Consider the following 17,865-nt stretch of genomic DNA (forward strand, 5'->3'; position numbering starts at 1 on the left):
ATGTTGACTTTAAGTTAACGTAGATTTTTACTTTTTTTAAGCTATGATAAAGTGACACATCAGCTGTCATCGTGGCTGGAATTTGCACTTTTTGTCCAAGGCAAACAGTCATATTGAAAGAAAACCCCCAAAAGTCAGCAAAATAACTGTGCACTCTGTAATGTGAATCACAATTAAGCCAGGTTAACCCAACACGACACTCCAGGCTTCAAGTGCTTGTTGACTGTAGTGTAAGTACAGTGAAGAGTGTGGAATGAGAGTTGTGTTGTGTCACACTGACTGTAGTAGAAAGGTCAATTTGGCAGGTTATCATCACCACTGTCATCATGGCTGCTGTTACCTTCATCAGCATCGCCATCACTTTCATTAATAATCATCAACAATAAAACTTAATTTGCTATTTAACACACTTGAAAATGTGCTTTGTCTGTTCCTACCATCTGTCCCTTTGTACTGAGCTATACCACCTTTTTTTTTTTACAAACTGCCCTTTAACTCAGTTTCTTATACAGTGTGTTTCTTTTGTCCGCACGAGAAAACATCTAGAATGGGAATTTAGTTCACAAAACAATACTGCTTCAGGAGAAAGTATTATAACACAGTTTATGTAAACACACTGTGGCTGTGACCTTGTATATAGTTGCATACGCAAGGTTATGCTGTGCATTGCCCTGCGACGGTAAACATTTATTCAGCCACTATGCACGTTTAGGTGACATACTGTACAAACAATCTAGGATCCATGTGCAGCAGGGAGGTGGAAAACATGCCAATGCAATGTCATGAAACCAAAAATGGTTATTTTCAGTGTTCAGTTGCTGGAAACCAGAAAAATAATTGTTGTTTTGGGTGTGACAGTCACCAGTGGCTTATCCAAAGCAATTCACGGTTTACTACATTTCACCTTTGACAGTTGTCTGTCGGTTTTTGGCAAGATAATTTGAAACTTGATGCTGGAAGCACCGCATCACAGACCAAACAATGTTTGGCCTGGAATTAGTAATAAATCTGGAGCTCTGTCCTAAATCAGAGCAAAAGCCAGGAAGCAACAATATGTAATAACAGCTTTTTCTGCGCAAGTTATGGTGCGCAGATGCCCAAATTCTGGTTACATATTTGTGCCATTAGTTGTTCGTGACATCTGTGAAAAGATTTTTTTCTCAAAAATAGGCCAGATAGACTGTTGTCTTCTATTAAAGATGACTGGAGTGACATTGCACATCAGACTGCTTACTGAAACACTGATCACAGAGAACGATGTTTGTACTGTTCCCCTGGAAAAAAAACCCATACCAACAAGGTTCATTGTCTTAACTTGAAAGGTGCACATATTCCTCTAATTCCAGTGCAAAGTCCAGGATTGTGGCCAGTATTTTGCTCTGGTCACTTTGTGCAGTTTAAAACCGCTAAAAAGGGTTTTACATGTAGCCAGAAGTTCCCAGTCATCTTGATTTGTGTTCAGCCTCCTGGTACATTTTGATGACGTTGCTCAGAAACCTATTTGAGACTTGGCTGCATTATGTAAAGTAGCATGTGGTCATAAACTAGTCATCTTTATTGAACTATATATGGACTGTCTCAGAGTGTAAAGCAAGCGCCAATCTGGAAAGCCAACCAGCGGATGGGGTTATTTAGGTCTGATGGTTGCTTTCGTATAATCCAGCAGGTGAAGTCACAAATTATTGTCGGATAGAAGCAGAGAGCTCCATTTTCCTTAAAGATTTCCTGTGGATGTGTGAATACTTGAATGCTTAAGATAGCCACATTCAATGACTAGCTGTATGTGTAAGCAAAGTCATACCATTTTAAAACGTAAATCAAATGTCATACTTTCGTTTGGATGAAGCCAAGTGACCCAAAAACTCTGGGAACACATTTTAGTTCATTTAGACCAGGGCTGCCCAATCCCAGTCCTTGAGAGCTACCGTCCTGCAGCTTTTAGATGCATCCTTGTCCCCACACACCCGAATCAAATGAATGGCTTGTTATCAGGCCTTTGCCAAACATGATGGCATGCTGAAGAGGTAATCAAACCATTTGATTCAGCTGTGTTGGAGTAGGGATGCATCTAAAAGCTGCAGGATAGTAGCTCTCGAGGACTGGGGTTGGGCAGCCCTGGTCTAAATGAACTAAAATGTGTTCCCAGAGTTTTTGGGTCACTTGGCTTCATCCAAACGAAAGTATGACATTTGGATGGACCGGGATTGGGCACCCCTGATTTAGACTACCCTTTAGTATTATGCTAGCCTTCATTTTTCTCTCAGTCAAATTTAGGGATGACAAACTCATTTTACATTGTGGGAAACATGGAGCCCACTTTAATCTTAAGCGGGCCAAACCAGTAAAGCCGCCCTTTCTGTCAGTGGAAAGAACTTTAATCTTTAGATATCCTAATATAAGAAAAATAAGTTATTTTTTACAGTTTTTCTACAGAAATGAAGAGAAATGCTGCTCTGTTTAGTGAAAGACATCCAGTCCAGGGAGCTGGGTTGGAGTCTTTGCTGGGTGGATTTTGGCCCCTGGGCCTTATGTTTTGAACCCCAGGTCTAACTAGAACAAAGCACCCTGGAGCTTTTGAAAGCTTTTCCTTGACCTCTCCCTGACCTCTGACACTTTTGTCCCTTCCCAAGTGCTTGTGCCCCAACTGCCCTTGGGCCAATACCTTAAAGCTCTATTATTATTGTTATAACTCTTACTATAACTATTTGAATAGTGAATCTGGAAGGGATACACTTTCTTGTAGAAAAGGCTGTGTTGAGCTGGCTATGACCTAACAGAGGTACATACATTCTTAATGACAGAGAACATCTGACATATTAGAGGGTTGCCAAATTAGAAAGATTACTCTAAAAGTCTTTTTTAAAGCCTCCTCAGTCTTCACGTTCGCATTTTAAGTTGCAAGTTTTGACAATTTGAGCCTTGCAATTGGAAATCGGAAAAGCCTAGAGCCATGAGAGCTTTACTGCCCCATTCATGCTCCGAGTCCAGCTAGTCCCTCTGAGTTCTTTCCTTGACAATTGATGTTAAAGTGGTGGACACTAAAGATCCCGCCTCCAGATGATTGACCTGCTCGTTTTGATTAGTTTAGCCGGGCAAGGCTTTGCTTTGATGTGGCAGGCCTGGTTTTCAAAGACTGGTGTTTTAATTCTTGAATGAACAGTCCTAGCTTGAAAATGGGTTATTATCATTCTAATATATCAAAGCCAACACATTTGCCACATTGCAAGTATTGTAAAACTTGTTACCGGTTAAACATTACATCTTATTGGCTGGTTTTACCTCGTCTTATGTTAGAAAGGCAGCACAGGGTTCAGAACGCCAAAAATGATATCTGCAAAATAGGCATAATGTATATTAAAATAAAATAACAGTATTCCCTTGATATATTTGATGTATTACAATCCACTTCGAAATGTACGCACTCTGATCCGCTTCATATTTTGCCCAGTAAATGTCCCACATTCAGATATAAACCATCAATGCAAAGCATCTCACACATGTTTATGCATCATATTGTGATTTTGTAGTGATGGTGGCATTCTCCTGTGGTAGGACTCAGGGCATGCAGTGGAACAATTATCTTATTCTTGTTTTATAGTACTGCTGTCATGTCTGCTTGCGTAGGCGCTTGCCTTCAGACTGCCTACAGAGTGAGGGGTTTTCAACCTTTGCAAACATGGTGTCGTGCAAGCCTCCAAAAGCTCAACGCCTCATAGATCAGCTGTACGTAGATGAGATGCTGGACTGGAGCAGGGAAGGGAGTTCACCAGTAATCGGACAAGCTTAAAGCAAAACATCTTTAACAACAAGTTAAAAATACAGCAGAGCACAGATGATGGCTGCAGTGGACACTTTTCATTGTTTTTTAACACTCAGTTTCACTTCAGCTCTTCATATGTTATGACTTTGCTCTTCTCCTGACATGTTTGAACAGCACAAGTAAGAGTAGCCCACAGGCTGGTTTTACCACAAACTTTGGACACTGTTTCCATTTGGCAGCAGATGCTCACTGCAGGTAGACGGGCTGTCCATAGCTCCCTACGGTCTACTAAGGCACTGCCAACAGGGAACCATGTTCAGCCCATTAAGCTGTCATTGGCTTTGTTTACAGACTCTAAGTTAACACAGTGCACATGGGCAGGTGGTGATGCTGTACCAGGCTCAGTGTGGATAGGTCAGTGTATTCACACTGAGTATATAATACAGTAGGTATCATAACAGTGCAGTCTGCATGCATCATGAAGTCTTAGCAAAGTGGCTTTTAAGTGTTATTAAAAAAGTTATAACATTGCACTAACAGGATTTTCTTTTAACACTACCGTAATAAGTTAGCAAGCTGGCTTCCAGACTCAGCCTGAACTGAGATCCATGTTTCAGTGATAACAGTCACTGACACAGAGTGACCAGTGGCACCAAATAACTACATTATCCTACAGGGTAATTTACTGTTTGCTAACAGTGTTGTGGAGAAAACAGTCAGAACAGAGAGCGACCACATTAGCATGACGAGATAGCTGAGCATCTTTGTTTGCCGCAGGTTACCGACTTGCACGGTCAGCCATTTTTTGTCCTTTTTTTCCCTAAAAATTCACTCCAAATTAGCCCCATTTTACATAATTGAGATCAAAACAGCCTTGTGCCTTATATGACCCTTAGATCTAAGCCATAATAAAACTCTGTCTCCATAAATCTTGCCCCCTGGTATTAGTTATAGGCAACAATCCGGTCGTTCAGTGATGACGTGACGAATCCTACTTCCAGGCCTAAAGTAGTCTGCATTTAATATGGCTTTTGTGTTGTTAACATGTTTAATGTTTTGTATTTTCTTCTATTTAATCTCAAAAAGCTCCTAAAACAGTCAGTGATCACTGTTGACCTCCCTTGGCTTTTATTACCGCTAATCATTTATTTAAGCTCAGTTTTTAAAACCTTAGGATGTAACTACACCCCAGCCCGTGCAGTATATGAATGACTAACCTCGTATTGTGGATGGATTATCTCAATTGTTCTCTTGGCTGAAGTTTGGTCCTTTTACAGCATCCCGCCATGCGATTACATTTGTTCCTGACCACCGAGAACACTCACGTTAACTTTTATCGAGTGGAAAAAAAGTTAGCTTGTTTATATTATGCTAACATAGCTGAGCCGCTAGCGGTCACGTAGCACATCAAACGTCACTGCTGTTTAGTTTTCTGTCTTCATTTATGTTGGAAGTGATAACAGAGCTGTACGTTTTAATTTGTTTCCAAAACCCCACAGTCAGGACATGCTATATTGTATTTAGATAGAAGCTTGCAAGCTAACTTCCTGCTAACTTCTAATTCCGTTAAATGTCATAAATTCCGTTTTCATGGATGCCTGGATGTTAAACTCAATTGTTACACCTGGTAGAGCAGAACGCTGATCATTTTATTAAAGATGAAAGACTTTAGGCAGTTTTTCAACTCTCAGTAATGCCATAGTGATCGTTTGATATATGGACCTGCAGCGGAGTTTAGGCCCAGACACGGCTAGTGACGTCAGACTTAACGACCGGATAGGAAATTGTATTTATTCACAGGAAGCGCCTGAGTAAATACTGCTAAGCAGACTTGGCTAAATCAAAGTCGGGTGAACATGCTTGAACACGATTTTCTTTTTCAGTATATCTTCCACCTCTACAGCCACGGCTCTGAGAAGTGTGCAGTTAACTGAAATAATTTTTAGTTGTTTCACGGGTATTGAAGTCATCCAAACAGTGGAAAATTTGAAATGCTACATTTGTTACGGAGTGAAGCTGCTTGAAACACATGTAAAGTACTTTAATTCACTCTCATAAGAACAGAGCTGTGTGTGTGTGTGTGTGTGTGTGTGTGTGTTTGTGTGTGTGTGTGCGTGTGTGTGTGTGTGTGTGTGTGCGTGTGTGTGTGTTTGTGTGTGGCATTTTGTTCAGTTTATTTTATCTTGTTGTGGGTGTGCACCAACTGTGTAAATGTGTGTCCTGGAAGTAGGTGAAACATGCCTTCTGTTGCTCTCCTCCTCTCTCTGTTGACAAGTTCTCTTAACTGTGTTGTATTTTCAGCGTGGGTATTAAAAATGAGTAATTTGGCAAGCTTTCTGTGTGAAATCTCCACAGACTTTAAGTGAGTTGGAGGCTTAGAAGTTCCTGACAATGACAGGATGCCATCTTCTGTTTGTGTGGGACACGGAAAAAGATATACACATATCCCGTCTCTTTAAATCGGGCCCTGATCCTTCATTTGGGAAAATCTATGTTTTTTCATTCTTTTCCTGTCTGTATTTGTTCTAATTTGCCCTGCAGGGTTTCTGTGCACCGGGGATCAGTCTGCTAAGGGGAACTATGGTTTGTTGGACCAGATCCAAGCCTTGCGTTGGCTCAATGAAAACATCGGCCACTTTGGAGGAGACCCAGAGAGAATCACAATCTTTGGCTCTGGAGCTGGTGCCGCCTGTGTGAACCTTCTCATCCTCTCCCACCACTCCGAGGGTAAGGTTCTTTTCCTGTCCTTGACCGATTAGTAGTCACATACTCCACTCAAAGGGGATTAATATTTCAGGACAGTGTGTGGGTAATGTATTTCTTTACAGAGCATGTTGGTGCTTTTCAGTGAAAAGCCTAAAGCAGATAAAAATGCACTGCAGTATTATTCCCACGAAGAAAGGGATTCAGAGATGAGTCACTTACAGTTTGGGGCACTATGGTATTATTTCAATAAGCAGGACAAAACTCCAAAGATCAAGTAATTTGAAAGAAAACAAGGTTGTGAGTTCTGGAGTTGACAAATGGTTTTAGACAGTAGGTTTTTGCTCTAAAAACCATTACTCCCCTTGGGACAAAAACCCTTTAATAATTCCAAATAACATCATTCCACATGAAACTACAGTCACTGAAAAAGCACTGAGATGAATGAGTGCGTCTTCTCATCACTTTTCTGTCAAATTGGGCTTTTAAATGTTACAGAGTTACATATAGAGTTGTGAATCTAAACTTTTACTATGTGTTATAGGTGCATAAACTAGCCCAAACATAGCCCATTGATAGGTGGTTGCTAGGAAGCATGGTCATAAGCATGGCCTAAGATGCACCTGTGTGCAAGCTTTGTGTAATAAATGTGTACTTTATTATTTAATGTGCTTTTAATGTTATATAAGGCTTAAGACATCCAGCATTTTATTTTATATGTTGCTGTAATTTCTTTAATTCATCTTCAGAAATAGTTCTCCAGGCTTCTTGAAGGACATTTAAAGCTCTTCTTTGGCTCTTGGCTGCCTCCCCCCCCCCCCCCCCCCCCCCCCCCTCCATTCTCTGTCAAGATCGTCCAACACTGCTTTAATAATGTTGAGGTCCAGGATCTGGGGAGGCCAATCCATGACTGATAGTGTTCCACGTGGTGTTTTTCTATCCAGGGTTAGCTGTTTGGGATCATTTTCATATTGAAAATTAAAGCCAGTACCATGCAGTACACACTTTCTGAAGGATGGTGGATCAAAATCTGATTCTATCACTTTTGACAAGCCCCCCAACACAAGTGTCTAGATGCAGCCCCAAACCATGAAAATGATTTGAGCCTGAAACTTGAAATTTAGATTCATCATTCTGTGGGACCTGTAACCATCCACATAACAGGTTCTGGATTAGGCACTAGCATCTGCACCTCATTAGTAGAAAAGGACCGTTTAGTTCTTGAATGGCGGATCTCTAAATTCTCGCCAGATGTTCTGTCATTAATACTGTCTATGATTTTGGTCTGTGGAGCTGAGAAGTCAAATAGCGTTTCATTACTTACCAAGAATTCAGATTATGATATTACTAAACTGTTAACCTTCACGCAGAGAGACTAATCTTGGACGGATTAAACAAATAAAAATACTGCATATACTGTAGGAAGCAGATTCTCGGTTGATGCAAGGGATTGAGTCAGGAAAAAAGTCAGGAGGTCATTTGCTAAGTTTTTAAGGTTCCTATAATACCAGCTCATATTGCATGGATACTTTGATAGTCCAGGTTTCCAGGTTGAACACTGAGGCTCACAGACTTTATATACTTTTTCCACTGAAAACACATATATTACATCAACACTGATCACACTTTCCTTTATGTGCTTTGTGCATTGCTGAGAATTTCTTCTGTAGAACGCGACTGTAGGTCAGTGTTATGGCAGGTTTAATAGTGGGTGCAATATCAGAAAAACACAACTGGTTGTTTTGCATAGATTAGCCCAACTCCATTTTGAAAGCAGGCTGAAGCAACGCAAAGTCAAGAAAAAGTTGGAGGCTGAACAGCTTTTAAAGGTACAGTGTGTGCGTGTCTGCATGTGTGTGTGTGTGTGTGTGTGCGTATGCCGAGGAGAGATGAGATGAGGCGCTGGAGTTGCAGCTGAGAGGCTTCTTAATTGATTTCACAGGGAGAGGAGCGGGGGCGGGGCACACGCAGAATATGGGGGGGCTTAATTATTAATGACAGAATCTGCAGATAAAACAGAGGGACAGCAAGCCACTTTACATAACAGTGCAGCGGTGCAACAGTGCGAGCAGTTTTCTTTCTCTTTCTGTCCTTTTCACTTTATCCAACAAGCCGTGCGCAGATTTGCCGCCATTTTTCTTGCTGCTGTCTCTCTTTGCATGTAAATGAAACACTTCATGTTTTTTACTCTGGTCTTCATAAAGATTTTCTCCAGCTAAGAAGTGCAGCAGGATATCTACTTCATCTTGCCCCTGTAATACTCTACAATTGCTCCTCCTCTAACATATGCATTATTTAACATGCTCTCAAGGCCTTGGTGTCTTCAAGGCCTAACGTAAGGCCTTGAAGACACCATCAGCTGCTAGCAAGAGTGTGTCGGGGGGGGGCAGCTAAGCTGATGGAGAATAAGTGTTTGTATGTTTTAATACATCTGGTGTATATGACTGTGTTTTTGTATAGGGCTGTTCCAGAGGGCCATTGCTCAGAGTGGCTCAGCCATCTCCAGTTGGTCGGTGAACTACCGACCGCAGATTTATACCAAGATCCTGGCCAAGAAGGTTGGCTGCACCACAGGGGACAATGCAGAGTTGGTGGACTGTCTGCGTAGGAAGAGTTTCAGGGAGCTGGTGGACCAAGACATCCAGCCTGCCCGATACCACATCGCCTTTGGTCCTGTGGTAGATGGGGACGTGGTACCTGATGACCCTGAGATCCTCATGCAGCAGGTCGGCTTTGAATTCTTCAATTACCGTACACTGTGTGATACTGTGAGAGACAGAATATCAAAAAGTATTTGATCCGCTGCGCCACACAGAATTCTGGCTCCCACAGTTTGACTTTGATTTTTCAATTTCATTTTTCTCCATTATAATGAAAATCACATAAAATCAGAAATTCAAACCTACAAATTCAGCAGAGGATGAAATAATTATTTAACCTATACTATATAAATACATTCCTGACAAGCATTACTGCTCCATTCTGTTTTGTATGTCATGCTTTGTGTGTGTTTGTCGTGACACCAGGGCGAGTTCCTCAACTACGACATACTGCTAGGTGTCAACCAGGGAGAGGGCCTGAAGTTTGTGGATGACAGTGAAGGAGAAGATGGAATATCAGCTGCCTCATTTGACTATACTATCTCCAACTTTGTGGACAATCTGTATGGATACCCCGATGGTCAGATCCTATCCCTATTTTTCTAGACTATTACGATGTGTTTCTTTCTAAATGTTGTCAACAGCACTAAGCATTTATAAAAATGACATCGATTTGCTTGTGAATAGCGACTACAGTCCTTCGTAAGCCAGGCTGGTCAACAGTATTCACAGTAAATTATGTTTCGGAATCTTCCTGTGGCAAAAAACATGTTTTGACAAAAAAATCTAAAAGATTTCAGCCTTACATGCTTCCACATAATGTCGCAGACAAACATGGACTCTATCATGGCATAAATGCTCACATTAACTTCTGTTTTTTCCAAGGTAAAGATATCCTCAGGGAAACCATAAAGTTCATGTACACAGACTGGGCTGACAGAGACAACAGCGACATGCGCAGGAAGACCCTCCTGGCTCTGTTCACAGACCACCAGTGGGTGGCCCCAGCTGTCGCCACTGCCAAACTCCACGCTGAGTTCCAGTCACCTGTCTACTTCTATACCTTCCACCACCACTGTCAGACCGAGGCGAGGCCAGACTGGGCAGATGCTGCCCATGGAGATGAGATCCCCTATGTGTTTGGGATTCCCATGGTGGGGGCCACTGACTTGTTTCCTTGTAACTTCTCCAAGAATGACGTAATGCTCAGTGCTGTTGTGATGACATATTGGACCAACTTTGCCAAGTCAGGGTCAGTATAACACTTAATTTCAAGTGAATTATGAATTGTGTATAAAGTATTGATTATATTTGTCACATATAACACAATGACTAACTCAGTCAGACTTTTAAAAGACAAGCCCAGTGATATTTCTGGGGATTTTACAGATGAAACATTTTTGTGTATAAAGCTTTATGGATCAGTCCTCTGTGTTGAGATTCTGAAAGACACACAGCATACAAGAGTTTCAGTAAACACTAACATAGAACATGACATTTCTAAAACTGCCGTCCTGGAATTTTCACACACAGCCATCTCTAGAAACTCACAGAAATTCACCTTAAAAGAGTTTGGAGGAGAATTGGTGTTGTCACAAAACCTATAGTGACACAGAGGAATCCCCCACAGTGGAAGAGACTGGGTTTCCATTTCTGTGAGCCATGAACAGAAATCTAAAGCAACAGAGGGCACAAGATCATCAAAACCCGAAAATTGGAAACTGATCGTTGCTTTCTCTAAATGATAGGGTCAGAAGTTGAGGACACTTGAGGACAGCATTAATCCATAGACCCTGCCTTGTGTCAACAGTCCAGCCTGCTGGTGGTTCAGTGGTGCAGGGAATGTTTTTTGGCACACCATAAGAATTAATTATGAATGAATTATGGTTTGAATGCCACATCCTGCCTGAGTATTGTTGCAGACCATGTGAAACACTATGTCATAATCACACCCACTGGAGGGGAAAACACTTGGCCCCACATTGCGTTGCTGAGCTCTGAAATGCTGCAAATGCTCTTAATTGGTTAAAAGCATCATATTTTGCTGTATGTGGGGAGGGCACTGGTTAGTACCGTTGTCACATAACAAGAAGGACAAGGAGTTACTGTCACAATAAAAAATCAATAGAGAGCCCATGTAGCCACAGTTTACCATCTTTTAATTGCTATTTCCAGCATTATGGTAAGACTGTTTCACATGCAAATGTTAGCTAAGGCAAATCAGACGCATTGTTATAAACATGGCAGTGAGTTTAGGGGACTTCACTGCAAGAAATTGATTATGGCCTGCATTTGTATAGCGCTTTTCTAGTCCATAGGACCCCAAAGCGCTTCACACTACATTCAGTCATTCACCCATTCACACACACATTCACACACTGGCGATAGCAAGCTACATTGTAGCCACAGCTGCCCTGGGGCGCACTAACAGAGGCGAGGCTGCCGGACACAGGCGCCACCGGGCCCTCTGACCACCACCAGTAGGCAAACATGGGGTTAGTATCTTGCCCAAGCAGCCAGGATGCAGCCTTTTGAGGTCTGGTAATCAATGCTTTGTTCACTGCTCTTGCAAACTGTGGCAGCCCAGTGGTTAGCATTGTTGGCTCACAGCAAAAAAGGTTCTAGTATGTAGTCTCTTGGTCCTGTATGTGCTACAGCTTCCTCCCACTCTCCAAAGACATGCATGATAGGTTTTGTGGTGATTCTAAACTGGCCATGAATGTGAGGTAGATAGAATGCTTGAAGTATATACAAAACAGCACCATAAAGTGCTCAGAGCGATCACTAGATCACCATATAAATGCCAGTCTGCTGCTGTTATGTCGATAACCACAGGCACCACCCCCCCAAAAACATTATGCATTAATGCCCCAAAAGAATACCATCTACAATCACGACTTCACCTCTCCAAAAGGAAGATGTCAAAACAAGTTTTCTACAGAACATCATGTTATCCAACTTTTTCTGCCTGTGTGCCTATTTTGGAATCCCTAAGCTCCTGCACTGATTCAGAGAGATGCCTGTAGAGGCCAAGTTCTTTGCTGACTTGTGCCTCCATCCCAGCTAAAATGGCAGGTTATAAACTTTAGGAGGTACATGACAACACAAAAGCACAAGGATGACAACAACAAGCATAAACCACCTGCAGTAAAGCACTTGAAGGTTATAGAGCGCCTAGTAATTTGCTATTCTTTGCTCTTTTACCCTCAAATGTCATATCAGTTCCTTTTTTTTGGTTGACTGACTTTATCAAAGCAAATATAAGGTTAGGTTTATAGCCTAATAATTGTGTCTTGTGTCTTACAGAGACCCTAACCTACCAGTTCCTCAGGACACCACGTTCATCCACACTAAGCCTAACCGATTTGAGGAGGTCATCTGGACCAAGTTCAGCTCCAAGGACAAGCAGTACTTGCATATTGGCCTGAAGCCCCGTGTCAGAGATAACTACCGCGCTAACAAGGTGGCTTTTTGGCTGGAGCTGGTACCGCACCTCCACAGCCTTCACGAGGAAATCATTAACTCCATCACCACCCGTCTGCCACCTGGAGGCACCAGCCGCTGGAAGGCCCCTCATCCTGGCACTCGCTCAACACGGCACCCTGTGGTCTCTACCTACCCGCCGGATCCTGACCCTGACAGTTCAGAGAGGCCCCGCTATCCTCCCTTCCCCAGCGAGACGAGGGACTACTCCACCGAGCTGAGCGTAACGGTAGCTGTCGGCGCCTCGCTTCTTTTCTTGAACGTGCTGGCCTTTGCCGCACTTTACTATAAGCGGGACAAGCGCCATGAACTCATGCAGAGACGCCACCGCCGACTTTCCCCGCAACGCGGCACGACAATGGGAATGGGTGTTGGCATGGGAGTCGTAGGGGCCCCACCGCACAACGACCTAGCGCTGAGTCAGGAGGAGGAGCTAATGTCACTGCAGATGAAACAGCAGAGGGTGGAGCTAGAGCATGGGACCCCCTTACCGTCCCGCGGTGTCCACGGCGACCTGGAACCGCTGCGGCCTCCCGTGTGCCCACCTGACTACACGCTGGCCCTGCGGCGAGCGCCCGAAGATGTGCCACTGATGACAGCTAACACCATTACCATGATCCCCAGCACCATTAGCAGCATGCAGCCCCTTCACCCCTTCAACACTTATCCCCCTGTCCCAGCCCCGTCTACTACACCCGTCCCCAGCCACAGCAACAATGCTCTGCCACACCAACACTCCACCACCCGTGTATAGGACCAGGCACAAGCTCTGCTACCCCACTCTGGGCTTACAGAGATGCACCACACAAACTGCTCCATCCAAACTCCACCTTCTCTTCTTCTTTACTCTACTTTTCTCTTTTCTCATTAAGCCCTCAACTAAAGCTGCAGTTTGTAAGATACGAAGCAGTGAAATACCTCTAAACTGTAACCGTAACTCAAGGTGGGGGGGGACTTGATTAAGAAAGGTCCTTTGCCAAAACACCGTCATACTAGATGCATACCGCTTTTCCCCGTCAACGCGCTTTCAACATCTGGTGCTTTGGAGAGCCACCAAACACGCAGCTTTAAGCTTGTAGCTCTCGCAGAGGGTTCTCAGGCTCATCAACAATCAGTCAGACATGTATTGTGGTAGCTCCGTTGTTTTGCGCATGTGTTGTTGTGTCAGTGTAAAAACTATGTTTAACGCCGAATGCAAATATTCATTTTCACTCATTTAGCAAAAAAGATAAAACAGTAGCGAGCAGCTTTGTTTGAGGCAACATAGGTCCCGACAAGCTGCCTGTCATGAAGCGTTGATTCCCTGAAACTTACAAATTGCAGCTTTAAAGGCCCAATCTGGAAGTGAAATTTGGCACCCTGTGTTTAGCACTCTGTCCCAACAGCTGTCCCTCCTTTGTGATTTTTGGGGATTATTGTTTAGCGTGAAATGTATTTGACGGGCCTAGAAGGAAAAGGGGTGGAATCCACTGGATGGCGAATCACGACTTTTTAATTTTAAAATGCGATTTTATTAATTAGACATATATTTACTGGTTTGTTTGTTTGAGTTTTTTCTTTTTTTCTTTGGTTGTGATGCTAGCTGAATAACATAAAGCATCCCATGGAGATTAAGTTGCCCACGCTTTAAAAAAAAAAACCCAACCAAAAACAAAAGTGCATACTCACCACTGCTGCTTTCAAAACATTTCCAGATTGAGGCCTCAACTGTGGGGCGGTACAGGAAATTACTGAATCCCACTCACTTTGTGGGATGCAACCTGGAATCCAGGCTGCCCATTAGAAGTCGCTGCATTTCAGCCACACACACTCTAATCACATCCATTACATTATTTATCTTCATACCCACAATCTCTTTTGTCTCATTTAACCGCTTCTCTCGTTCTCGCTCTGCATCTGCCCTTGTAGCTCTTTTTATTAAAACCATCGACATAATCCATCTGCATTCCTTTCCTCTTTCTTGCAATCACTTCTAGACTCTCTTTTTCCTTTTGGAGTCTTTTATACAAAAACACAAGTGTAAATGATGTATTATTAATAAATTGTAAGGATATGAATGAAAAAAAAAAGATATTCTGATATCTCGTTTTTACCAGCATTCTTGGTGCCAAGTACTGTGATAAAGTTCCTCTTTTACTGGCGTCCAGTGGACCGCCTGGAGAGGTCCACCCTGACTGTATCTTACAAAAGGAATTACCATAAAAAAAAGTGCCAACCCCTTCATCTTTAGTTTTGAACCACACACTTTTTTTAAAACTTTTTTTTTTAATTCCACTCAATGTTGCACTGTGGCTGGTCTCTTCTTTAAAGAGAAATCAGATTCAATATATCCTCTTTTTCTTTTCTTTTTTTTAAGGAGTTTTATTAACAACTTTACTGTGTGGGATATTTGTTGCATGTTTGGATTTTTTTTCTGGGTTTTTTTCTAGAAGTTAGCTTGTCATTTTGATGATTTGCCATTTATTTTATTTTGAAAATCTTTTCTTTTTTCTTTTTAATATCCCGTTTCAATATCAGCTGCACTTTGTGGTACTTCAGAAAGTATTAAAGTATTAAAAGATGAATATTGTGTAAAACTATGATTATAACAAAGAGAGTAAATATTTCCTCTTTATTTTTTTCATTCCCTAACACACCGAGGCTGTGCTGCAAAAACTACAGGAAAGACTGATGAAAGCCTTTATAACCCCCACCCCCTTTTTTTCCCCCCTTTTTTTTTTTTTTTTTTTTTGCTGTTTCTCTTTATCTTTTGCAATGTCGAGCTTGCACAGTCACTGTCTCTGAATCAACCTGAAGATAGCACTTTTTTTTTAAGTTAGGGAAAAAAAGAAATGACTACTTTACACAAAGAGTATAAATAAGGTCTTTGTCTGTGACTGGACATTAACCTCCCTCCTGCTTCAAAGTCTTTGAGGACTGCCCGACAGTTATCTTTTTTCCGTCTGCTCTTTTGTTGTCCCATGTTTCTGGCTTTTGCAAAAGGCAGGAGAAAGGATAAGATGTATTTATGGTCAAAAAAAAAAAAGGTGAGAGAGCCTTGTATGCGCGTTTCACATCTTTCGCACAATCCAACACGGACACGGGTCACACTCTGGACAATGAGGAGGAGGAGGAAAAAAACAAAACAAAAAAAACAAAGCAAACTAAACAGAAACAGTGACATTAGGACAAACGCTGGACAAACACAGTGCCGATGACGAAAATAGCGACAGTACGATCCGTCAGTGCGCAGAGGATACATTCTGAAAACCCAGTTTAACAGACATTACTCACACAACATAAACCGTGAACGCAAGGTGAGCAGGATCCCCCGTCCTCTTCCTCTCTTGTCCCCCTCCTTCCTTGTCATGTCCCGTCTGCTTAGGATAACCACACTCTGGAGCCAGACTGCCATCCCTCACGCTGGACTGGAGCAAGCTGCGAGGACAAAAGAACAACAACAACAACAAAAAAAGAACCCACCCAAAAAAAAAACAAAAAAAGGAAAAAAAGAACCCAACAACACATAAAAACAAACTGTACATTTTTTTAAGTGTAAGCGAACAAAACTGGAATTTGTAAATATTATGTTTGTCGTTTGGTTTGACTGACTGGCCGGATCTTTTCTTTGTGACAACAGGTGCAAGTTTTGGTGACTTACATGGTTTTCAAATATGTTCGATTCTCCTTTGTTTCCTTGAACTCAAGGTCAGGTTCCAGTAGGTTGTATGGGCACAGCGTGGTTGAGGGCAGCATGAACATGAAAAAGGAATGTCTACGGCTCAGGTTCGCATAGATTGTGATAAAAATAGTCTTGCCTAAAATGTGACGTACAGGCCTGACACTATTCCATCAATCATGAAGGCAGCTTTTGAGTGAAATGAATCCCTTCATTGGTTTAAAAAAAAAAAAAGAAAAGCCAAAGAACAGCTGTGGAGAACACACGAAAAAGGAGGAAATTGAGAAGATTTGTGAAATGAGGCTTGGAAAAAACAACATGTTAGTTCTTTAAATATGCTCAAAAATAGAAAAAAAAAAGATTTATTTTTTTTATTTTTCTTTGTGATGCTGTTGAATTTACTTGTTAGTGTCTCACATTGTCTCGGGCATTGTCATACAGTATAACCTGTAATTGGGAAGTTGTGAAATCCTTTGTATTCTTTTAGTCTAATTTCAAACTCTAGTAACCACGGTGGTTGTTTTGCTACCTTTTTGCAATCTTGTCTGCACATTGAATTTTGGGGATTATTGATCCAGCTGTTTGTTAGTGAGTTTAAGTTAGCCACAGCATAAGAAAATGTGTGTTTTTCTTTCTTTCCTTCTTTCTTTTTTCCTTCTTTTTTGGAAACAAGGGATTTGGACGAGCCAACAGATAACGGAAGCACACTCACCAAGTTTACATGTTTACACTACAGTTTTGATGTTGGCTTAAGGTAAGGGGAGAAAGTATTACACCGATCCAAATATCTTCTTCTTCTTATATAAGATTTAATGCCAGAAAGGTAAAGTGAAGGCTTGCACCTGTTTGTCTGTTTCATTTGATTCAGTAAAACCTGCTTGAGGCTCAAGAGACTGTGAGAGAGCATAATGACCAGAAGGGGTTGAAAGAATTAAAGTTAATATTTCTATTTCAAATAGAGGCTATTACACACTGTATGTTGTGTATCTGAACTGGAAAACATTAAAAGACATTCTTAAACAAATGCTGTGCCATCGCTTTTATGACATGGCTGGGTTTGTACTGCTAAAAAGGTGTTTGTGGTTTGGCCACTGGGTGGCAGAGGAATTCTGCAGCATGTGAACACAACTTGGCTTCCTAGTATTTAAGTATCGCATTAGCAGGCAAATTCTAATTTACAGAAAGACAAAACATGGCGTCATTTTAGCCTTAGTGTAAAAAAGATGTTAGTTACTCTGATGTGAAGTTTCCGAAGTCCATTTTGAAGTCTGGAGAGAAGCATGTCTGCTATTGTTTCCACTGTTGTAAAAATAATTGGATGTGGCAAGGACAGGCAGGTGTAACTGTAAATCTGCATTCTCATTGGCTTCCAGTTTATGATTTACAAATTAGTAGACCATGAGCAGTTTTGTTTGTTTGTTTGTTTTTAATTTGGTTTGACCCAAAATGAATGAATGAGCCAATAAATTTGCCCGGAAGGTGTTTATAGTAGTCAAGATAGAAAGGACCAGAAGCTTTTTTTGCAGCCACAGCCACCTGCTGACCTTCAGATAAAATGCGAATTTAAAGCACTTCCTCTTTGCCTTCATATTTTGAACTAAAGCTTCAAAGTTCCGTCCATGTTTTAGATCATCTATGGTTAGAGTGAGTAAAAATTAATT

General features: G+C 41.7%; 1 protein-coding gene across 2 annotated transcripts in view; it reads left to right on the forward strand.

Moving 5' to 3' along the window:
* The window catches only part of nlgn2b (neuroligin 2b), a 63,147-nt gene extending 48,532 nt beyond the window's left edge, over positions 1–14,615 (forward strand). Inside the window, exons 5-9 of one of the 2 annotated variants that reach the window (XM_004557334.5) lie at positions 6,302–6,487; positions 8,924–9,189; positions 9,490–9,643; positions 9,949–10,315; positions 12,370–14,615. In XM_004557334.5, the coding sequence (XP_004557391.1) occupies positions 6,302–6,487; positions 8,924–9,189; positions 9,490–9,643; positions 9,949–10,315; positions 12,370–13,300 (1,904 nt within the window). In that variant the 3' untranslated portion in view covers positions 13,301–14,615. The remainder of the gene's footprint in view (positions 1–6,301; positions 6,488–8,923; positions 9,190–9,489; positions 9,644–9,948; positions 10,316–12,369) is intronic. The other variant, XM_004557335.5, reaches the window with a different exon arrangement.
* The last annotated feature ends 3,250 nt before the right edge of the window (positions 14,616–17,865 follow it).

This window comes from Maylandia zebra, linkage group LG10 (genome assembly GCF_041146795.1).
Source record: "Maylandia zebra isolate NMK-2024a linkage group LG10, Mzebra_GT3a, whole genome shotgun sequence".
Taxonomy (NCBI): Eukaryota; Metazoa; Chordata; class Actinopteri; order Cichliformes; family Cichlidae; genus Maylandia; species Maylandia zebra.